The sequence below is a fragment of the Coregonus lavaretus genome (assembly GCF_964263955.1).
Source record: "Coregonus lavaretus genome assembly, chromosome: 4".
Taxonomy (NCBI): Eukaryota; Metazoa; Chordata; class Actinopteri; order Salmoniformes; family Salmonidae; genus Coregonus; species Coregonus lavaretus.
This window is the reverse complement of record NC_139991.1, coordinates 63,947,146-63,971,297: the sequence shown is the minus strand read 5'-3', so window position 1 is coordinate 63,971,297 and position 24,152 is coordinate 63,947,146. Positions and strand designations below refer to the sequence as shown.

Here is a 24,152-nt window from a genome sequence, read left to right as displayed (position 1 = left end):
ACATTTATTTAAATTTGCATCGGGCCGCTTCTGGGGGGATTCTGGTAAAATGCCGGCAAAGTCGGCTGAATTCTGGTAGACGGAACCGGCCCTATGTACTTGGGCCGATTCTGGGCAGTCATTCAGTCAGTTCCCGCCCCCCGGAAGAGGGACGCTTTTGGGCCGATTCCTCATTGCTAGCTGGGCTATTTATTTGAAAAGTCTTTCAATTGTTTTATTTTAAATGTCAATCACTTCCTAAGTGACTCCCTTTAATTCGAATTGACCCCATCCCTGACAATAGTCAGAGCAAGACGCCTTTTCTTGTCCCCTTCAAACTCTGATCGTAGACTATAGGCCTAATGGGGGCAGAGAATGCTTTAAAAAGTGATTGACAAAGCGGTTTAAGCAGGATGAAGAGTGTTTGTGCAGTAGAATGGTTTTATCAGCGTGAAACACTCACAGGAATTCCGGTTTGGGATTGTCCATCCAATTCCTGAGTTCCACAGGAAGCTCTGCATAAAAAGCAACTGAAAAACGCCCAAAGTCATTTCATTTCTCTCCAGTCGGTTCACGGGGAGCATCTAAACATAACCGTTTAGTTATTTATTATTTTATTACAAAATACATTGTAACGATGGAAGAGTCCTCTAAACTGGCTGTCAAATGGTTGGAGTTGGTTCCCATGGCAGCATCTGCTCAGCGCGCGCGATACGCACCACCACATGACCTCATACTGAGGGGGTAAGAAGTAGTAGTTTTTTCGTTTATCTTAAAACTCATAATTTGATTAACTTTTGAAGAAAAAACGTATTTACTATACTTATGCAAGATGTTTTGATTGTGTTGATGAAACAAAGGTTGCTATTGAGCCATCTTCTAGGCCTACTGCCACCAGTAAAAGGACACAGGTCTATTTGGATGTAATATTAGACATGCATAGCCTAACCTTACTAACCACTCATTCAAAGATGCCACATCATTGCCATATCAATGGGACCCGTTCAGATCAAGCCACAGCCGACCACTACGACGGGCGCGAAACGACTAAGGGCGCGAAACGGAATAGCTTTATGATATGCTATGACCATTTATGCGCCTGTCTAAATGGAAATTGCCAATTCGTCGTGGGTGTGGCACAATGGCGGGGATGGAGGGGATGTAGCCTATACTTGATAACCTTGAGAAAATAGCTTGAGACATTGGGATATGATAGGCCTTCATGTTATTGATGTAATGCACTCCCAAGCATTATGTTAGTCAGCTCATTGCAAAAATATATATTTATTAATGTCTGAGAATGTTGTACGCTACAGCAACAATTAGCCTACATTTAACAATCTATTTAGAAAGTTGTCATATTTCAACAAAATGTATCACATTTTATATGAGAAAATTCCCATCATTTCAATGAAATTATGTTGAACCAACGTGATTTTAGACGTTGAATTGAGGTTTCTGCCCAGTGGGTTGTCATTTTCCCTGGTAGGCCTAGGCTATCAATAGCTCTGCTAGAAATAGACAACAAAACATTAATGGGGATGCTGCTATTTTTAGGACCTGTAGCCTAGTATTTTCAAAAGACGCCCAAAGCATAATCTCTTTCTCCAATGCAACTCCAGTTTCTTTCGCTCTAGGCCACGGTAGCGCTTGTAATAGCCTACAAATAAATTCATGTGAAATCTCCGTGTAGTAACGTAACGCGGGGAGTCCCCCCTCGACCCGTCGCGGTCGGACACCCAGCTGGCTAGAGCCGGAGGAGGTGCTGCCGCGGGTACCCCCCATGCGCACTCTGACAGTAGGTTTGTTGGCTACTTACGGAGACGGAACCTGCATCTCGACTGACAGAGATATTACTACAAGGCTATAACACAAGACGACTCACAGGGAAACGCTCACTAGGCTACTTACTAGCCTATGTTTAGTGAGTGGTTTCGACCGAGAAGGTTTTTTCCGTTTTGCTAGGCATTTCACATTTTGGGCAAGGAAACAGTGCATGGCTACTTAGCTGCACATGGTATAGTTGTACATTTGAAAGTGAAAAAGAATATCACTTAATTTCACAAAATTACAAGGAGCACATTGGAATTACTATATCCGAGACTTGTAAGTTGCACGTTTTCATTCCATTTCAGCCCATTAATTATATAGCCTACGTGTACGATCCGCTTACTTTTACTTTTGATATGACCATATCAATGCTATAATTTCTATAGGCTAAGCTTGATATACTTTGTGACTATGATTAACATCGGTAACTTTTGCATTATGTTGTAGGCTACTGAGAATAAGTGGATATAAGTGTATGTGCCTGCGTGTGCGTGCGTGTGTGTATGCGAGAGTGAGTTAGAAAGAAGAGCAAGAGCATCTCTGGCTCAGAGTCAAGTTTGCGGTGTGTGATCTAATGATGAAAGTATTGTAAAACACTGCCGTCTGTTGGCCACTGTAAGAAATGTGTCACTTGTGTCAACTGCTTAATTATATAATGATGCATTGACTAGACCAGTGTTGCCCTAGCACTACACAGCTAATTCAAATAACCAAATCATCATCAAGCTTAATCAGCTGTGTAGTGCTAGGGCAAAAATCCAAAACGTGCACCCAGGGTAGGACCTAGGACCGACTTTGGGAAACCCTGGACTAGACCAGGGTAATGAGGGCATGTTCCATCCATTGACTGCTGGCATAGCTGTTGTTTACTTTGAATGCCAAGCTCATTAGCAGAAAGAACAATATTTTAATTTCTCAACTAGATCAATATTTACCAGAGTTCACAGCCTGGTCTCGTAGACTAGACATAACATAGTAAATGTAGGGATGTAGCTCAGTTGGAGCATGGCATTTGCAATGCCAGGGTTGTGGGTTCGATTCCCACGGGGGGCCAGTATGAAAAAAATAAAAAAATAATGTATGCACTCACTAACTGTAAGTCGCTCTGGATAAGAGCGTCTGCTAAATGACTAAAATGTAAATGTAAATGTAAATCCCGGACACTCAAATTAGTATGATATGTTAAGTTTGGTAAGGTTACATAAGACAGATGGTTACTTAAGGCAAAAACGAAAGCAGGGTGGTTGGTCAGGGTGGATGGATGGGCGTATAACGCGAATGTCTAGCAACCCAGAGGTTGTGATTTCGAGTCTCATCACGGACAACTTTAGCATTTTAACTAATTAGCAACTTTTCTTCTTCTAACCCTAACTTTACCCCTTTTAGCTAACCCTTCCCCTAACCTTAACCCTTTAACCTAACTCATAAACTTAACCCTAACCCCTAACCCTAACCCCTAGCCTAGCTAACATTAGCCAGCTAGCTAACGTTAGCCACCTAGCCACCTAGCTAGATTTCTTAACATATCATATGTTTTGCAAATTTGTAACATATAATACAAATTGTAATTCAGAACATATCATATGAAATGGGTGATGGACAGCCACAAATTAATACATACCACATGAAACGTAACATTAAATGGAGTATCTCAAATGTACGTAGAGAATAATACGAAATGCTCTAAGACCAGGTTGGAGTTCAGAACACTTGAGCAATTAACCCATTCATCAGTCCAGGTGAAGCTGTTCAGTTTTGTTTTGTTTTGTTTGGCCAGGTCTGATTTGACTCAGAGTACTGTGTTCTCGGCTGGGGAGAGTTCTGGTTAGATCGTGCTGCGTGTGAACTGGAGGTGAAGTCACAGTGTGAACTGGAGATGAAGTCACAGTGTGAACTGGAGATGAAGTCACAGTGTAAACCGGAGATTAAGTCTCATTGTGAACCGGAGATGAACTCACAGTGTGAACCGGAGGATAACTCACAGTGTGAACTGGAGATGAAGTCACAGTGTAAACTGGAGATGAAGTCACAGTGTGAACTGGAGGTGAACTCACAATGTGAACTGGAGGTGAACTCACAGTGTGAACTGGAGGTGAACTCACAGTGTGAACTGTGTGTGTTTTAGGGCTCCATGCAGTCAGGGAAGATACACAGCATGTCTCAGTCAGAGTCAATGGCTTTGGTTTATGATTCTGCCAGTGTCAAATCTCACCTCATGCACTCTCACGCATCCCCAGGGGTATGACATAATTATCTTAGGTAATCCATTCAGGAAGGTAGAGGTGTGTGCTCTTCACCTTACAGCCAACACACTTTTTTATCTGAACATGGAAACGGCAGTGACTTTTGACCTGCCCTTGTCCTGCCCACCCTTCCCATTTTTATATTTTAGTAATTTAGCAGACGCTCTTATCCAGAGCGACTTACAGTAGTGAGTGCATACATTTTTCATTTATTTCCCCCCGTACTTGTCCCCCGTGGGAATTGAACCCACAACCCTGGTGTTCTTTGCATATCCCAACTCCGACCGGGGGAGTGGGGTCACGGCCAGGGTCTGCCATTATCAACAGCGACCCTGGATTTTTCACCATGTCGGCTCAGAGATTCGAACTAGCGACCTTTCGGTTACTGGTCCAATGCTCCAAACGCTAGGCTACCTGCGTTCCCCTACCATCCCCTCTCTATCTTTCCACAGGGGAGAAACCCTCAGACACAGATGTGGTAGTCTGTCCCCCCACCCAACTCACCGTCCATAACCCCTCCTTGGGCCTGACCTTGGTAACCCCCCGACAGGCACGTTGTGTTGTAAGTTGATCCCACTGTCTGAAGCCATTAGGGAGATATCTTCCACACTTAGACAGATAGGCAGCCCCCAGCCACTCTTCACCTGTCTGTATGTCTGTCTGTCAGCATGGACATCTGCCTGGGTGGGGTCACCTGGGACACTGCAGAGAGGAAGGGGGTGGAAGGGGGGCACTGAGATATTGGAGTATGGGGTAAAGGGAGAGTTGTTTGTATGGGTCTTTATTGTATAAAAGTCTTTCCTATATGGTGCTTTATCACCTGTGGAGGGGAGTGTCATGTTGTGTCTGTTGTGCAGGGAGAGTGAACCCAGGCATTGGCTGCTTGGCTTAATATGTTTCTATTAGAGAGGATAATGTCTGTAGAAATGGATTGTATGAAACCGACAAGATTGTAGGTTCAATTACGTGTTGATATCATCCACCTATATCTCAGGTTATTATATGTACTATATTCCCTGTGGGAGTATGACTTCGACTATTGGCAGCAGTAACCGGTCTCGCAGCCTTACATTTAACTACAATCTAATCATCAGCAACACGGCTGCCGGCTATGATGTTCTCAAACCACACCAGGCACTTTGTCAGGCAGCAAGGCTGTGATAGCTGCACACCCTAAGGTCTTCTTTGATACTTAACATTTGCACTTTAACTACTCTAAAGATAAGAGCAGACTGGAGCTAGGCTGTACTGTACTATCGCTGTGGCGATTTGTGAATGAACCCAATCTGAGTAAGGTTTGCGTGTTTGCTCTCTGGGAGTGGAGCCAATAGAGGATCAGTGAGACATGCACGCTGTCAGCCAGGGCTTAGCGGCACCTCCAGCCTAACTCTGTCTATGTCCCAAATGGCACCCTGTTACCTATATAGTGCACTACTTTTGACCAGGGCACATAGGGCTCTGGTTAAAACTAAAGTATGGGTGACATTTGCGATGCAGGCGAACTCTTTGTTCCCTGTCAAGCTAGCTGCTAGCCCAAGGCTAAGAGCAACCCCCCAGGGTAACATTAGTGTTATGCTATCGGCTAGAACAAGAACCAAGGCTCTGGCCTATATAGGATCAACTCCAGGTCTGCTTTTTCATCCCAAATGGCACCCTATTCCCTATATAGTGCACTACATTTGACCAGAGCCCTATGAGCCCTGGTCAAAAGTAGTGCACTATATAGGTAACAGGGTGCCATTTGGGATGTAACCCAGGTTAACTGTAGTGCCATCATACTGCTCTCTTGGAGGCTAAATCAACATTTAGAGTCAGAGTACCCCCAGCTCTTCTGAAGGTTAACCAAACTCCTGCTATAGTTCTCCATCAATCTAACAGAGTGTAAAGGGAGCTAGGAAGAGATTATGGGACAGAGCTGGAGGTAGACCTATCTTCACTTTATGTTCTGAAATACAGGTCAGTGTGAGTTCACCCTGGCCTCACAAAGGATCTGTCTCTGTGTGTGTATGTGTGTGTGCGCACGTGCATGTGCGTTATATGTATGCATGTGTGTGTGTGTGTGTGTGTGTGTGTCGCCTTGGTGTGGGTATGTGTGTGTGTGTGTGAGTCAATAGACAATATAACAGAGCTATAACAATGTCCTGGGTTTTAGGGCGGATCAGGGGTTCTAATAAAACCACTAAACCAGCGGTGCGGTTTCTCAGGGCATCATGTGGTCCTCTGTAGCTCAATTGGTAGAGCATGGCGCTTGTAACGCCAGGGTAGTGGGTTCGATCCCCCGGGACCACCCATACGTAAAAATGTATGCACACATGACTGTTAGTCGGTTTGGATAAAAGCGTCTGCTAAATGGCATATTATCTTATTATTATCATCCAGACCGCCCTGTTGGCTCCATGGCTGAGTCCCAAATGGCACCCTATTCTCTACATAGTACACTACTATTGACCAGAGCCCTATCTGCCCTGGTCAAATGTAATGCACTACATAGGGAATAGACACCCCATGATGTCACCTTTCTCCCTGTGGCCTGGCTGTGGTGGGGAGTGACGGGTAAACAGCCCTCTCATTTTTATTTTTTATTTTACCTTTATTTAACTAGGCAAGTCAGTTAAGAACAAATTCTTATTTACATTGACGGCCTGCACCGGCCAAACCAGGACGATGCTGGGCCAATTGTGCGTGGCCCTATGGGACTCCCAATCACGGCCGGTTGTGATACAGCCTGGAATCGAACCAGGGTCTGTAGTGACGCCTCAAGCACTGAGATGCAGTGCCTTAGACTGCTGCGCCACTCGGAAGCATGACATGTCATCATCAAATCAAATCACATTTTATTTGTCACATGCACCGAATACAACACAGTGAAATGCTTACTTACAAGCCCTTAACCAACAATGCAGTTCAATAAATAGAGTTAAGAAAATATTTACTAAATAAACTAAAGTCAAAAAATTTAATTAAATCAAAAAGTAACACAAGTTAATTACATAAAAATTATGAGGCTATATACAGGGGTACCGGTACCGAGTCAGTGTGCGGGGGTACAGGTTAGTCAAGGTAATTTGTAAAGTGACTATTCATAGATAATAAACAGTGAGTAGTAGCAGTGGAAAAACAAAGGGAGGAGGGGGGTCAATGTAAATAGTCCGGGTGGCCATTTGATTGTTCAGCAGTCTTATGGCTTGGGGGTAGAAGCTGTTAAGGAGCCTTTTGGTCCTAGACTTGGCGCTCCGGTACCGCTTGCCGTGCGGTAGCAGAGAGAGCAGTCTATGACTTGGGTGACTGGAGTCTTTGACAATTTTTTGGGCCTTCCTCTGACACCGCCTAGTATATAGTTCCTGGATGTCAGGAAGCTTGGCCCCAGTGATGTACTGGGACAGTAGGGGTCCAGTGCCAGAGGAGTCTACAGGATGTTGGTTAGCAGGGAACATTAACCCAGCAAAGAGAGCATGGTCAATGTTTACACCCACACATGGACATAGACACACGCGCCCGCCCACCCACCCACACACACAACCTACCGCCCGACAAACCATCTAGCTCACAAGCCCAAAAAAGCCCAAATGATTGTGCTGTTATCCAATACATATATGATATAGGCTACTGCACATTACACATGACAGAAAAACATAAAAGCCCATAGATGTAGCTAGCTATATGCTCTCTTGGGTAAATAAATGAAACTAGCTCCAGTAGGTTAATCTTTTTGTGTGTGGACTGTATTACAGTACTGTATTGTATTATACTGGATTATATGACTGGAATTACACACATGATAAAGCAGAAGAGAACATGCAAATCTGGTGCAGCACATGCAGCCTACAAAGTTACAAGTAGAGGCTAGCGAATTCGATTTTAATTTGGAAAAATAATAGCCTATTTGTATAATTAGTAGGCTGACACATAGATACCTTCCATAATATTTCCCCTAATGTTATTAGCCTACCTCCTCTTTCTCTCTCTATTGTTGCTTCATTCCTTCCTCGCTTTCAACAGTTAAATGAAATAAGTTTTGTGGTCCTTATCTTCATCATTCTAATGGCATCCTTGAATAATATAGGACTAGAATTAGATGCAGAAGGCTTTCACTTCACCATCGCGCGTTCACTCTTCTTTCGAACTACCCGTGAGTTCTATTGGCTGCTGTATTTAACATTCAGTAAACAAGAGCTTGCGTCCCTCTTCGAATAGTCTATTGGTTTAAGAAATGCTATTCTAGTCTAGCTTTTCCTGCATGGGACTCCAAGAGCTAAGAAGCATTTTTTAACGAGAGAGGCCAGCGGAACACAGGTGCGTGCGTATTGCGCAAGAGACAGAGGCTACAAGTCAGAAGCGCATTATGCATAACCCATCATTAATTAGCTAAATATAAGGCTAATACTGCATTGAATTATATTACCTGAAAGAGGTAGGCTAGGACATCTATATATAGGGCTATATATCAATCTAGAACAGGATTTTCTATTTTGGATGCAATTTGAATGGAGTTGAAGGAGAGAAAGAGACTGCGAGAGAGTGCTCGGCGTGCACTGATTTAAAGCAACGATATTTGAGTGATGGGCTGTTTTAAAACTGCAGCTGCAATAAATAAACACAATCTTTGCAATAAAAAAATGAGGTGACCCCGAAGGTGGCCAGATGGAGATGGGTAAATTACATGCATTCTGTCTTTATATTACTGTAGCATAGGCTATGCTGCACCAAACTAGGCCTATCTGTCACAAGAAAAAAAGTTACCATGATGAGATGATAGGTATATAATGCATTGTGAACTGCGCTCCATACTGAGATGGGCTGTCTGTCCCCACCCTGAGCGTTGATGATTCATCATGCAGAGGCCATAGAGAAGCCAGATTTAGACATTGCATATAATTTAACAGTTCCATTTCACGCCATGCTGTTCATATATATAATTTATTATAATTTACTGGTTTCTCACTGTTATTTATCTCGGGGAAAATGGAGTGGTTTTGGGCGGTAAATCTCGGTAACCGGGTTCCCGCCATTCAACCCTAGTGTGAATGTAGTGAATGTTGAACGAGTCATTTGCAGTCAAGTGAAATACATGTCAGTGCTGGTATGTTAATCACTGGCACATTTCTTATAATACAGAGCGAGTCGTACTGTTTCTCTGAGTCTCTGACTTGACCTCTCTCTCTCTTTTTTTTCTGTCTTTCTGTGTGTGTGTGTGTCTACCTCTCAAACCCCCCACCTGTACCCCATTCCATTACAACATCTTAGGCCAGGATTCAATCTGATCGTCTCATTTTGGCAATGCACCATTTAAAGGCAATGTTACCGCAGTCGCAGAGACGGCATTCAAACAATGCAGATGTTGGCTCAATCAGAAATGTCAACCGCGCTACAACGTGGATCTTCCGGATTGAATCCTGACCTTATTTTAGTAACAGAGCTACACTCTTCACTGCAGATTCAACCTTGGCATAGTATTAGAACAGTATGCACCATCTGTTTTAACTTAAATTATTACATTGCCCATTGCTCTTTATGTTACACTATCACTCCAGAACTCGATTTGAGGTTCAAAGTCAAGCAGTAAGTCTGTAATATTTCAGCGTGCTCAACCCTACCTGCCCTTTAAAGCGAATTGTTTATGACTAAAGTGTGGTAGATGGGGGTTGGAGACTGGGCTCTGACACTGTTTAATGTCCTCTATTAGGACCTTTCACCACAGCTCTACTGGTCTAATGCTTTCAGGGTAGCTCTGGGTGAAGCTCTAGTGGAAGTTTAGGGGTGTTAACCCCAGTGTCCTGGCTAAATTCCCAATCTGGCCCTCATATCATCTTGGCCACCCAATCATCCTCAGCTTCCAATTGGGTCATTCATCCCCCCTCCTCTCCCCTGTAACTATTCCCCAGGTCGTTCCTGGAAATAAGAATGTGTTCTCAGTCAACTTACCTGGTAAAATAATGGTAAAAAAAAGAAGGGGGGCGAGGAGGAGTGGGAGGAGGAGGAGGAGGGAGAGTGGGTGGGTGGTTTGAGTGTTCTCACTGACACGACACAGCTGACAGTATGACAGCATTCATTGGTCAGAGTGAGTCTCTCAAGTGGCCCATATTACGCTATAGAGAGATGTTTTCTGGAATGTTAGGAGATGGATTCTGTTTGCGTGTTTATAAGTGGGGGTAACACTTAAGCCTTCCACATCAGATATGAGAGTGGAGAAGGAAGCTAGTACTGTCTCTGATGTTAGAACTCAGTGAACTTATTTCTATCAAGGATTCTCTAAAAGGTGATATATGTTGCAATGACCAACTGGGGTTCAAACCCGGGTCGTCTGTGCATCACAAGTGGAGTGGAAACGTCAAGTGGAAATGCATGAAAGAGTGAACAGAAGTTACTCTTCACTTTCTGACCCCTAACCTCTGTGTTTGTCCCTCTGTGTGTCCCTACAGGTAGCTGTCATCATCCTGCTAGAGGTCTAACACAAGGGGCTCTAACATCAGAGAGAGAGAGAGTGAGAGAGACACAGCCACAGCCCTTCTCCCCTTCCCCTCATCCTCCTTTCTTCTCCCATCGGACAGAGAGAGCGAGGGAAAGACCGAGTGAACGTGAGAAAGAAGAGGGAGACATGTACCAAACACTCCTCATCTCCTCCTCACTCTTCATCCTCCATGTGATGGCCACTCCACAGTTCCATGGGTAACCGCTCCCTCATTCCATTTCCTGTGTTTGTTATTGGCCGTCACTCATTGGTCGGTTAAGATATTGGTCCTTGGGATGGCTCGGCTACATGGGCCTCTAGCTTCAGTTACACACCAACCATTTACGCAGTTAATTGAAGGCTACAGTGAGAGAAAAAAGTATTTGATCCCCTGCTGATTTTGTACGTTTGCCCACTGACAAAGACATGATCAATCTATAATTTTAATGTTCGGTTTATTTGAACAGTGAGAGACAGAATAACAACAAAAAAATCCAGAAAAACGCATGTCAAAAATGTTATAAATTGATTTGCATTTGAATGAGGGAAATACGTATTTGACCCCTCTGCAAAACATGACTTAGTACTTGGTGGCAAAACCCTTGTTGGCAATCACAGAGGTCAGACGTTTCTTGTAGTTGGCCACCAGGTTTGCACACATCTCAGGAGGGATTTTGTTCCACTCCTCTTTGCAGATCTTATCCAAGTCATTAAGGTTTCGAGGCTGACGTTTGGCAACTCGAACCTTCAGCTCCCTCCACATATTTTCTATGGGATTAAGGTCTGGAGACTGGCTAGGCCACTCCAGGACCTTAATGTGCTTCTTCTTGAGCCACTCCTTTGTTGCCTTGGCCGTGTGTTTTGGTTCATTGTCATGCTGGAATACCCATCCACGACCGATTTTCAATGCCCTGGCTTTCAATGCCCTCACCCAAGATTTGACGGTACATGGCCCCGTCCATCGTCCCTTTGATGCGGTGAAGTTGTCCTGTCCCCTTAGCAGAAAAAAACCCCCAAAGCATAATGTTTCCACCTCCATGTTTGACGGTGCGATGGTGTTCTTGGGGTCATAGGCAGCATTCCTCCTCCTCCAAACACGGCAAGTTGAGTTGATGCCAAAGAGGTTGATTTTGGTCTCAACTGACCGCAACACTTTCACCCAGTTCTCCTATGAATCATTCAGATGTTCATTGGCAAACTTCAGACAGGCCTGTATATGTGCTTTCTTGAGCAGGGGGACCTTGAGGGCGCTGCAGGATTCCAGTCCTTCACGGCGTAGTGTGTTACCAATTGTTTTCTTGGTGACTATGGTCCCAGCTGTCTTGAGATCATTGACAAGATCCTCCCGTGTAGTTCTGGGCTGATTCCTCACCGTTCTCATGATCATTGCAACTCTACGAGGTGAGATCTTGCATGGAGCCCCAGGCCGAGGGAGATTTACAGTTCTTTTGTGTTACTTCCATTTGCAAATAATCGCACCAACTGTTGTCACCTTCTCACCAAGCTGCTTGGCGATGGTCTTGTAGCCCATTCCAGCCTTGTGTAGGTCTACAATCTTGTCCATGACATCCTTGGAGAGCTCTTTGGTCTTGGCCATGGTGGAGAGTTTGGAATCTGATTGATTGATTGCTTCTGTGGACAGGTGTCTTTTATACAGGTAAAAAGCTGAGATTAGGAGCACTCACTTTAAGAGTGTGCTCCTAATCTCAGCTCGTTACCTGTATAAAAGACACCTGGGAGTCAGAAATCTTTCTGATTGAGAGGGGGTCAAATACTTATTTCCCTAATTAAAATGCAAATCAATTTATAACATTTTTGACATGCGTTTTTCTGGATATTTTTGTTGTTATTCTGTCTCTCACTGTTCAAATAAACCTACCATTAAAATTATAGACTGATCATTTCTTTGTCAGTGGGCAAACGTACACAATCAGTAGGGGATCAAATACTTTTTTCCCTCACTGTATATATTTAAAATGGTTATTTGCTTCACTTAACATTCTCACCCTGAGTAAATGTATACTGATATACAGTTAAACATTAACGACGGTGACACTTTGGGACCACCAAAGCTCAACCTGCCTGTCTTAATACTATTAGACCTATGTCAACTCTAAGGAGATGCAGGTTCTATCTTTGAGATCTCAGTTGATTTGGCCAGAGACCAAAACAAACTACAACCCTCACGAAAGATCAAAGGGCGATGAAAGGTTAGAGGTGACTCTCAACTCTGACAGGTTCAGTGGCAATTACATTGGCCAATCAGCATCAATTACATGTCAGTTAACTGCCATTGACACAGAGACCTCGAGGTCACGTCATCAACTTAGGGTTAAAATGCTTGACCGACTGATTAGTTCTCAGACTGGTTAAGAGAGACCACCACACCAGGTTTTAAACCCAGTCTCAAACTGTCCCTGACACAGCACATTCTATAGGTGAACGCTTCAGAGGGAATAGAGAGTAAGTGGTGTAATTTCACATTTTAAACCATTACAATTCCTGTCAGTGATTTCACTTCCAACATTAAGTAAATGGTTCATTTGATGTCAAAGATTTATGATTATGTTGAATTTCATGACTTGGAGTGTAGCTAGCTGTTAAACCTAACACAGTGACAGACTGATAACAACAGAGTCCTAATTTAATATAATATATGCCAATTAGCAGATGCTTTTAACAGTTAAGCATGCATAACTTTTTTACGTATGGGTGGACCCAGGAATCGGACCCACAGTTCTCATATGTTCCAAAGAATACCTCACTAGTCTCTACCTGTGTGTGTGGTCTCACCTGTGTGTTCCTACCTGTGTGTTGCAGGAGGAGGATGTGTGGCACAGATATCCATCACAGCAGTGTCGTCACCACGACAGAGTCGTTCGTCCAGCCCGTTCACAAACCCTACATCACCCTGTGTCAGGGGCACCGCCTCTGTAGCACCTACAAGTAAGAGACACAGCCATGACTCTCATGACCACTACTGTCGCTATCACTGCAAACCCACTGGGCACACACTAGTTGAGTCAACGTTGTTTCCACATGACGTTGAACCAACGTGGAATAGACATTGAATTGACGTCTGTGCCCAGTGGGAACATCCCACCTAATCTTATCATAATACCATGTACAGTAGAGGTGTGCCGATTAGTCGGACAAAATGAGTATCGTAAAGGAATATGGGCAATTTTCTGGATACAATTATGATTGGAGTATTTTTTGTAATTATCCGTGATCGGAAATAAATTACTTTTCGGGTGCCAGAAGGCATCTTTCTCATGTCAGTCAGTCAGGTGAGGTGCTACGTAGTCTAAATAACTCAACTGGCTAGTTTGCCTGTCTGTAAAGAGAAGGGCGGGCTGTACGTTGATTCTGCTGAACTAATTGGATAGAGTGAAGCTGTATTTCTCGGTCCATTTGCTTCATAATTTCACCCGATCACTTTCACTTCTCTGTTTTGGTCTGATCATTCAGACTGCTGCTGCCCAATGTTCTCTCTAAGCTGCATGCGTGCGCGGCTGCGCACCTCCTCCAGGACTGCCACGCAGAACAAATGCCAGGCCACGCAGAGACGCAAGAGATTGAACTTCACTGAGTCCGCCCCTTTAGTTTGCACTATATAGATCAACGTTTTTTCTGTGATCGAATCAACATTATATCAGCCCCTTTTCAATGCAACAATCCAAAACAAATCTAACTTTGCAAGATTGAGTCTGTGATTTTGTTGTAGGCAGAGCCAGAGTGCAACGGAGTAGAATTCTATTGGCGGGGGTAGCCCAAGTGCAGTCTTTCAATCACCTGACAGTGAATGCGCTTTTCAGATCAGTTCAGATCAGACCGCAGGGTGGTGTGCACATTTGTTGATCTTCTTTGCTAGTTACCGAGTTATTAGCTGGGTTATAGATAAGTATAGGTCAGCAATGGGGAGTTACTGCTTCCTACAAGAGCACAAAATGTGTAGGCTACATTTCAAGCTGTCTTTGAAAAACCAGTCAGGTAAAAATCTTATGTCTTAATTAAAGGGGCAGTGTTGTATTTTGAGACAGGCTTGAATATGCAAATAAGCCAATAGGCAGAGGGGTTGCCTACATTGTCAAATTCTCTGTATAGTAATAATAATAAATGGTATTTTGTAAAGTGGTTTCTTGCATTATGCAACACAATACAATGCAATTTACAGTCCCCTATTTGGCCCATGGTGTTACAGACCAAGTAAAAAAATCATAAATTAATGTCAAGCTCTTCATAATGTAAAAAGGTTTTTAAAAGTCTCATGCAATGTAGGCCTGCATTGGACACCACATATAGGCTACTGTAGACTATATCATAGAAATCAAAAGCTATTTCCATGTGAAAATGTTATGGGATTTGCTCCATTGGTTTTGTTGTTAGGCCTACATTATACTTAAATAGCCACAATAGCCTATTGCCTACTGTCTAAAACTGTAAGGGTATAGCCTCAGTTGTCACCTTAAACGCAAGTTCAAATTTCCGCTCACAAGACCTAAAATTTGCTCAGTGCCCCCCAACATTTGAGGGAACATTACTGCTACCTTTTGTTAGTCTGCTACTATGATACATCATATGGCAAGGACGTTTGCTATCAAACTATCATGTGCATAATATCTAACAAGCAGGGCGAGGGTAGGGAAAAATATGGAATGCTGACGCGCATTCTGACTGATAGCAAACTTGTTGAGGATACAGACCACTCTATGGCTCCTAATCTGCAGCTTGTTTGGTCTATAAACGTGCAGGGAGATAGGTATTTTTCCAACATCTAGTTAGGCATATTAAAACGTTTAATTTTTTTTAGATCATGAGTATCATCCGATTCGACTATCAACTGTAAATTTACAGAGTATGGCCATGTCAGCACACCCCTAATACCATGCTAATGACACCACAAGGTCCATATCACTGCCCATTCAACTCTGCCCAAACAGGACATCATTTATTAACTACACAAGCAGGGACCATCGTCCAGTCTGTTCCCAGCTGTACCATATTTAATATATGCCATTTAGCAGACGCTTTTCTATTTTTTATTTTTATGTATGGGAATCGAACCCACTATCCTGGCATTGCAAGAAGAGCCATGCTCTACCAACTGAGCTACAGAGGACCACATATTTAGCATTGTCTATACAGTCTGGCCTCAGCCAACCTCATGCAATACATTAATCTCTGACACAGAAGATGTTACGGTGAGGTTATACAATGTTCTACAATGTTTATTTGTTAGCTGGGCTACGCTCTAAAGAAGGTAAACAACTCCTGATATGTTTTGACAGAGTTGATGAGTCTTATCCCTCCAGTAGAAGACCTGCCGCTGTCCTCGCTCCATCTCTGTTTTTGTCTCTCTCTACCCCCGCCTCCATGTCTCTCTCCTTCCCCCCCCCCTTGTCTCTCTCTCCCCTCTCTGTCTCTCTCTCTCCCCCTCCCTCTGTCTCTCTCCCTCTCCCCCCTCTCTCTGTCTCTCTCTCCCCCCTCTCTCGGCACTCTCCCTCTTTCTCTCCCCCTCTGTCTCTCTCTGTCTCACTCCCTCTTTCTCCCCCCCTCTCTCCATGTCTCTCTCCGTCTCGCTCCGACTCCCCCCCTCTCTCTCTGTCTCTGTCTCTCTCCCCCACCCCTCTCTCTGTCTCTCTCTCCCCCCCCCCTCTCTCTATGTCTCTCTCCGTCTCGCTCCGACTCCCCCCCCTCTCTCTATGGCTCTCTCTCTCCCCCCCCTCTCTCTGTCTCTCTCTCTCTCCCCCCTCCCTCGCTGTCTCTCTCTCTCCCCCCCTCTTACCCCCCTCTCTGTCTCTCTCTCCCCCCTCCCCTCTGTCTCTCTCCCCCCTTTACCCCCCCTCTCTCTCTGTCTCTCTCTCTCCCCCCTCTCTCTCTCTCCCCCCTCTCTCTCCGACTTCCCCCCCGTCTCTCTCTCCCCCCTCTCTCTCCCCCCTCTCTCTGTCTCTCTCTCCCCCTCCCCCCCTCTCTCTCTGTCTCTGTCTCTCTCCCCCACCCCTCTCTCTGTCTCTCTCTCTCCCCCCCCTCTCTCTCTATGTCTCTCTTTGTCTCTCTCTCATATCATACTTGGACACAGAAGTGGGTCACGGCGGTACATATTTTGGTGGAATATAAATATCAAGCAATTTGTGTAACTACGGGAAATGAACAGCCAGCCCACAGAGACCACTGCTGTGTTTATCTTGGACAACCTCTCCCTCTGTGCTTACGCACTCTTTCATTCTTTCCCTCCTTCATTTCTCTCTCTCCTTCATTCTCCCTTTCCCTTGTTCTCTCTCTCTCTCTGCACAGTAATGTGGGCAACGCAGCAGACCTCTCCCAGCCGACAACTATAATTATAAACTTTCCTTCCCACCATGAGGCTGATGTTACTGATTAATTTGTGAGACATCTTTTGTGAGGCTCCCTCTCTCTCTTTCCCTCTCTCTCTCTCCCTCTCGCTCTCCCTCTCTCTCTTTCCCTCTCTCTTTCCCTCTCTCTCGCCCTCTCTCTCTCCCTCTCTCTTTCCCTCTCTCTCTTTCCCTCTCTCTCTCCCTCTCGCTCTCCCTCTCTCTCTTTCCCTCTCTCTTTCCCTCTCTCTCGCCCTCTCTCTCTTCCTCTCTCTCTCCCTCTCTCTCTTTCCCTCTCTCTCGCCCTCTCTCTCTTTCCCTCTCTCTCTCTCTCTCTCCCTCTCACTGAGGACAATGCCAGGAAACATTTGAGCAGATTTCAGTGAAACAGCAGAACACAGAACTGGCTTGGCGTCAACCTCACCCCCTACCATCCTTTCCACATCCTACCCCCCTTGTCACACACACACTTGGTAACCATTGGTCCATGGTCTAGCCTAAGATTCCTGTGAATTCTCATTCTACATTCTTCTCTGCTGACATGGAGAAAACTCCAGGAGCTCCGCACGCACACAGTGTTGTCAGACAGGGGAATCGGACCAAATGCTACTCAACAGTGTTAGACTAGTCTCAATTTCTCAGGATCATTACTCACACCCATTTGACTGGCTCTGTGTGGGCAGTAAAGACCCTGTCTGACCTAGCTGTCACTTTCTGTTGTGTGTTTCTCCAGGACAGTGTACAGGGTGGCGTACCGTCAGGTGACCAGAGCAGTGCCAGTCTCACATTCTTACCCAGAATGCTGCCCGGGCTGGCGACGACTCCACTCACACAACTGTAACCAAGGTAACGGGGGCTTACACTCTCCTAGTATGCTGTGTGTATGTGTGTGTTTTCATTTTTATTCAGTTTCTCTCTGTCCTCTCCAGCGGTGTGTGGCCAGTCCTGTGTGAACGGAGGAACATGTTTAAGACCCAACTACTGTGCCTGTCCTCTGGGCTGGATGGGACGCCACTGCCAAACAGGTACACACACACACACACACACACACGCGCTCATGCATGAACACATACGCTCTCTCGCACGTGCGCAAGCATACACACTAATGCTTGTACACTAAAATAAACAATATCAGTGACACCCAGTCTCTCCTCCCTCTCTCTGTCAGATGTGGATGAGTGCAGTGAGCAGCAGCCCTGTTCTCATCAGTGTGTGAACATGGCAGGTAGCTACCGCTGTGTGTGCAGAGAGGGCTACAGGCTGGCAGGAGACGCACACTCCTGTGAGAACCTTCCTCCTTCTCCTGCCCCTCCCACCCGCCCCAGTCAGACAGCAGCAAACGATCACAGACCCCCCTCCAGTGATACAGGTACACCTCCACCATTATCTTTATCCGCAGACATGATAATCAATCACGTGTGTGTGTGTGCTATGTGTGTGTGCGTGCAAGCATGTGTGTGCGTGCATGTGTGTCGTGTGTGTATGCGTGTGTTTCAGCAAAGCCTCCTATGGGAGTGAAGAGGAGGACAGACAGGACCACAGCCAGGCTCTTGGTCCATTATTACTTTTGGTACGCGCTATGCCAAACTCTACTCGTACCGTGAGTAATAATGCACTGAGACTGGTACAGACTGCGAAGTGGACCGCATGCAGTCAACAACCAACAAAGTGTGGTCGGGTATGGTATGACCAGATGGACCACACTGATAACCAGTATAACAAAGATTGATAGACCAACTGTAAGTGGACCACATGCGGTCAGCAACCAACAGTGTGTGGTCATGTACAGTACGGTATGACCTGATGAACCATGCTGATAACCACTATTTGAACATCAGCTAACCGTTTGATGTTGACCAGGTATGGGCAACTTTGATGGGGGTGGGGGCCACAAAAAATCAGAACTCATCATGAGTGGCTGCAGTGGCTTCTGGGTCTGCATACCCACATCCATACCCACACATGCAGTCAGAGCCGGCCCTAGTCTTTTGGGGCCAGGGTCCCTAAGCTAAATGTTGTTCTACTATTCTAACTATCTGCGGGAGGGGGGGGGGGGGGCAGTTGCCCATCCCTGATGTAGACTTACCTTCCCCATCTTTAACTTAGGAAAACTTCCAACCGTTACAAAACGTTCCTTTAGTATCGAGTGAAACATCTTCCTCTCCAACACTTTCACACACTCAAGCTATTCTCTAAACTGCTGCATATTACTGAAGAAAAGGAAAAACATAGTTCCCATAGATGTGCTGTGTTTGGCGTAACTTAGCAACAGGCTAAAATAACCTCCCCTGTCTAGAAGTGTCTGGATGGAACCCAAGAAAATTCCCATTTCTCTCAGACTGTGTTAGCCAGTAAACTGTAGTACAATGAGCATACAGTACAATACTGTACGCACATAAAGAAAGACTAATCATTTCCTCTACTCTTATGTCTGTCTGTCTGTCTGTCTGTCTGTCTGGATAGAGGTGAGATATACAGGAGAGATTGTCTTACACACTAAAAGACACAAAGAGAGAAAAACAGCAGTAAAAAACATGACAGATTGTACTTGGTGAAAGTGACGCCGGGGGAATATGTGCAGGCTCAGTACAGTTCTGTTCTCCTTGCCAACAAAGTGCAAGGCCAGCAGGCTGCCGCAGCATCAACATCAGCAGCAGTATTGTCTTGGTTAATGGTCATATTATATCCATGAACTGTTCATATCCAGGCTGAGGTCTGATGTTGATGAAGATCACCAAGATAAACATGGGAATAAATGCCCTGCTCAGACCGTAACAGCTCACGTCTGAACCCCTCCTTCCTCCCTCCCTCCCTCCCTCCCTCCATCTTTTTTCTTCCTTCTCTCTCGCTCTCTCTTCTTGGCCTGGGACTCCCGCTCTCATTCCAGCTTCATCTGCTGGGGGTCATTCCTCCCCCTCCTCCCTTTCCGCTCGTCTCAGTAGTTCACATCTGGGAGAGATTGAGCTGTTAGAGGGTGTTTTAGATACTGGTGATCCACAGTATTTTCATGTGTTTGTGTGTGTTGTCTACAGGTGGAAGGTTTGGGCTGACTGAGAACGTCACAGAGGAGGTCCAGAGCCTGAAGAAAAGAGTAGAGCTGCTGGAGCAGGTATGACTGCACCCCCTGTCCTCTACCATCACCTGCAACACAGCTATGCTTTGGGGAATTTTCAGGACTTTCTGGGGAGTAAAAATGTATTCCCATTCAAAATCCTATTTTCCCTAAACCCACACTCTAAACCTAACCCTCAAGCCAAAAATTGAATTTTAACAAATTCAGGACATTAAAAAAGTCCTGACTTTTCAAAAAATATGTTGTTTTCCTACCTTGTCAGAACATTCTGGTGACTTGTCAGGAGATTGTGGTCCTGATAAAGTAGGAAAACATTTGTACACACACATTCACACCCTCTCACAAACAGGCGTACATACCCTCTCCCTCCCTATCCAGTGTACATGCCCCTTGTAAAGTCCCCCTTAAACCCTTGCCAGTGCCCCTCTAGCATCTACCACCCACCCTGAACCATCCCCAGGCAGACACAAGTTAGACTGTTACGCTGGTGTATTATCAAATACCACTCAAGATGTAATCATTAACATTTGTTAATCAACAGAGAACACACGCACTCACAAAACCCAGTATCCTTTGAAACGCCAGACTGTCATAGTGACCTTTTAAACGTCTTTGAGTTTTTCATTAGAAGTCGTTAATGCTCCGTGCATTACAGTAAAAGTGAATGAGGGGATGCAGGCAGCTGAAATGGGAGGATCCGTATAATATAGCAGTACTTTCACATTACAGCGACCGCTGCGATGGCAAGACGGTCTGTATTGCTGTCATCCTCTCTGTTGTTGTGTTAGTCACATACAGTACAGTGGTGCTGGGAACACATTGATTGATTAGTTAATGATGTTTAACAGTATGAAAGCACTTGGGCACCCCTAACTAAACCCCCTCATATTTTCTCCCTCCCACTGCCCTTCTCCTCTCTCCCTCTTCCAAACCTCTCCCCCTCTCTCTTCCCTTCTCTCTCCTGTCTCCCTCTTCCAAACCTCTCCCCCTCTCTCTTCCCTTCTCTCTCCTCTCCCCCTCTCTCTTCCCTTCTCTCTCCTGTCTCCCTCTCCCAAACCTCTCCCCCTCTCTCTTCCCTTCTCTCTCCTGCCTCCCTCTCCTCCCTCTTCCAAACCTCTCCCCCTCTCTCTTCCCTTCTCTCTCCTGCCTCCCTCTCCCAAACCTCTCCCCCTCTCTCTTCCATTCTCTCTCCTGCCTCCCTCTTCCAAACCTCTCCCCCTCTCTCTTCCCTTCTCTCTCCTGCCTCCCTCTTCCAAACCTCTCCCCTCGCTCTCCCAATCTCCTCTCTCCCTATCCTCTCCCTCCTCTCCAGAAGCTCCAGTTGGTCCTGGCCCCCTTCACCAGTCTGTTCCCCATGTCACTGGACGAGGGCGTGTCTGAGAAAACCAGCTTCCTGTCCCACTCCTTCCAGCAGCTGGACCGCATCGACTCGCTTAGCGAACAGATCGGCTTCCTCGAGGAACGCCTCGGAACCTGTGAGTGGATAAAGACAAAGTTTTAAACGTTTTTTTCGTTGTACTCCTCTTGTTGGACAGGACAAAGTGGCCATATACAGTTGAAGTCGGAAGTTTACATACACTTAGGTTGGAGTCATTAAAACTCGTTTTTCAACCACTCCACAAATTTCTTTTTAACAAACTATTGTTTTGGGAAGTCAGTAGGACATCTACTTTGTGCATGACACAAGTAATTTTTCCAACAATTGTTTACAGACAGATTATTTCACTTATAATTCCAGTGGGTCAGAAGTTTACATACACTAAATTGACTGTGCCTTTAAACAGCTTGGAAAATTCCAGAAAATGATGTCATGGCTCTGATAGGCTAATTGACATCATTTGCGTCAATTGGAGGTGTACCTGTGGATGTATTTCAAGGCCTACCTTCAAACTCAGTGCCTATTTGCTTGACATCAAGGGAAAATCAAAAGAAATCAGCCAAGACTTCAGAAAAATAATTGTAGACCTCCACAAGTCTGGTTCATCCTTGGGAGCAATTTCCAAACGCCTGAAGGTACCACGTTCATCTGTACAAACAATAGTACGCAAGTATAAACACCATGGGACCACACAGCCATCATACCGTTCAGGAAGGAGATGTGTTCTGTCTCCTAGAGATTAACGTACTTTGGTTCGAAAAGTGCAAATCAATCCCAGAACAACAGCAAAGGACCTTGTGAAGATGCTGGAGGAAACAGGTACAAAAGTATCTATATCCTGTAGCTCAGTTGGTAGAGCATGGCACTTGCAACGCCAGGGTTGTGGGTTCGTTTCCGGTGGGGGGCCAGTATGAAAGTGTATGCACTCACTAACTGTAAGTCGCTCTGGATAAGAGCGTCTGCTAAATGACTTAAATGTAAATGTAAAACGAGTCTTATAACGACATAACCTTAAAAACCGCTCAGCAAGAAAGAAGCCACTGCTCCAAAACAGCCATAAAAAAGCCAGACTACGGTTTGCAACTGCACATGGGGACAAAGATCGTACTTTTTGGAGAAATGTCCTCTGTTCTGATGAAACAAAAATAGAACTGTTTGGCCATAATGACCATTGTTATGTTTGGAGGAAAAAGGGGGTCGCTAGCAAGCCGAAGAACACCATCCCAACCGTGAAGCACGGGGTGGCAGCATCATGCTGTGGGGGTGCTTTGCTGCAGGAAGGACTGGTGCACTTCACAAAATAGATGGCATCATGAGGAAGGAAAATTATGTGGATATATTGAAGCAACATCTCAAGACATCAGTCAGGAAGTTAAAGCTTGGTCGCAAATGGGTCTTTCAAATGGACAATGACCCCAAGCATACTTCCAAAGTTGTGGCAAAATGGCTTAAGTACAACAAAGTCAAGGTATTGGAGTGGCCATCATAAAGCCCTGACCTCAATCCTATAGAAAATATGTGGGCAGAACTGAAAAAGTGTGTGCAAGCAAGGAGGCCTACAAACCTGACTCAGTTACACCAGCTCTGTCAGGAGGAATGGGCCAAAATGCACCCAAACTTATTGTCGGAAGCTTGCGCAAGGCTACCCGAAACGATTAGCCCAAGTTAAACAATTTAAAGTCAATGGTACCAAATACTAATTGAGTGTATGTAAACTTCTGACCCACTGGGAATGTGATGAAAGAAATGAAAGCTGAAATAAATCATTCTCTCTACTATTATTCTGACATTTCACATTCTTAAAATAAAGTGGTGATCCTAACTGACCTAAGACAGGGAATATTTACTAGGATTAAATGTCAAGAATTGAGTTTAAATGTATTTGGCTAAGGTGTATGTAAACTTCTGACTTCAACTGTAATGGCTTGAAGTGGATGTGAAGTGATTTGGTTGACTATGGATAGTAACATTGATTTGTCCTGTGTTGCTAAAGGTTCCTGCCAGGAGAATTAGACACAACAGGACTGGGTCACCCTCACCAACCAGACATCTCCACATAAGTCTGAGTCCACAACACAATAACAATAGGAATGGAATGCATGCCCCAGCCCAGCGATATGGGAGGACGAGGAAGAACATTAGTAAAACATAGGCCTACTCGTGTATTCCTGTTCCTATACCAGCCCAAAGGCTAACCCTAACACTAGCTCTATGATGGGCAACCCTGTCAACCAACCCTGTCATGTGCTATATGTCAGTGACACAGACAACCCATTTAAATGTCCCTTTCCTTCACTCCCAACAGCGTCATTTCATGTCATTGCTGTATTACGGAGAGACATAGAATAGCATCACCACCTGTGACAGGGTTACAGGGGCCTCATTCTCCCATTACCACATTACCTGAGAGTCAAAGTTCAAACTGCCAATTTCACTCTGAAATATCTGGTTTCCATGTTTTAGGTTCACATCAGTCCACTGTCAGAGCTCCCATGGTGGGGCTCGCATGGACAGCTGTATTTATGTTTTTAAGTTATAATTCCTTGTGCTTATTTCATAGAGCTACCTACAATAGATAGTATTTTGTTTTTTACCTTGTTTTGTAAATTTTTGTAATAAAATTGATTAATCAAAAATGTCTAGTAGAAGACTTGTGTGTGCTCCACGTGGAAGAAGAACAAGAGATCTCATTTGAACACATTACTAGTTGCCGATTTCAATTCTATGGAGAGATAGGAAACAGTCTCGCAGGGTCCAAATCTCGTCTGCGAAGCCTGGGTCTCCGAGGCTAGGAAACACACAGCAATAAATAACTACATCAGCTCCTTAAGAAAAAATTAATGACATTTATTGATTATTTTCCAAG

The 24,152-nt window shown here is 44.8% G+C and overlaps 1 protein-coding gene across 1 annotated transcript; it reads left to right on the top strand.

The window, feature by feature from the left end:
- The first annotated feature begins 543 nt into the window (after window positions 1-543).
- LOC311128321 (epidermal growth factor-like protein 7) lies at window positions 544-23,917 on the top strand. The gene is made up of 9 exons (XM_084160428.1): window positions 544-723; window positions 10,472-10,718; window positions 13,321-13,446; window positions 17,569-17,681; window positions 17,765-17,860; window positions 18,004-18,204; window positions 19,868-19,944; window positions 21,221-21,383; window positions 23,280-23,917. The coding sequence occupies exons 2-9, from the start codon at window positions 10,648-10,650 to the stop codon at window positions 23,297-23,299; spliced, it is 867 nt and encodes a 288-aa protein (XP_084016554.1). The 5' UTR covers window positions 544-723; window positions 10,472-10,647; the 3' UTR covers window positions 23,300-23,917.
- The last annotated feature ends 235 nt before the right edge of the window (window positions 23,918-24,152 follow it).

Coding starts and splice junctions, on each gene's coding strand:
- LOC311128321 (XM_084160428.1), top strand. CDS start 10,648: ATGTACCAAACACTCCTCATCTCCTCCTCACTCTTCATCCTCCATGTG. Junction 13,447..17,568: donor CGCCTCTGTAGCACCTACAA/GTAAGAGACACA, acceptor GTGTTTCTCCAG/GACAGTGTACAGGGTGGCGT. Junction 19,945..21,220: donor GAGTAGAGCTGCTGGAGCAG/GTATGACTGCAC, acceptor CCTCCTCTCCAG/AAGCTCCAGTTGGTCCTGGC.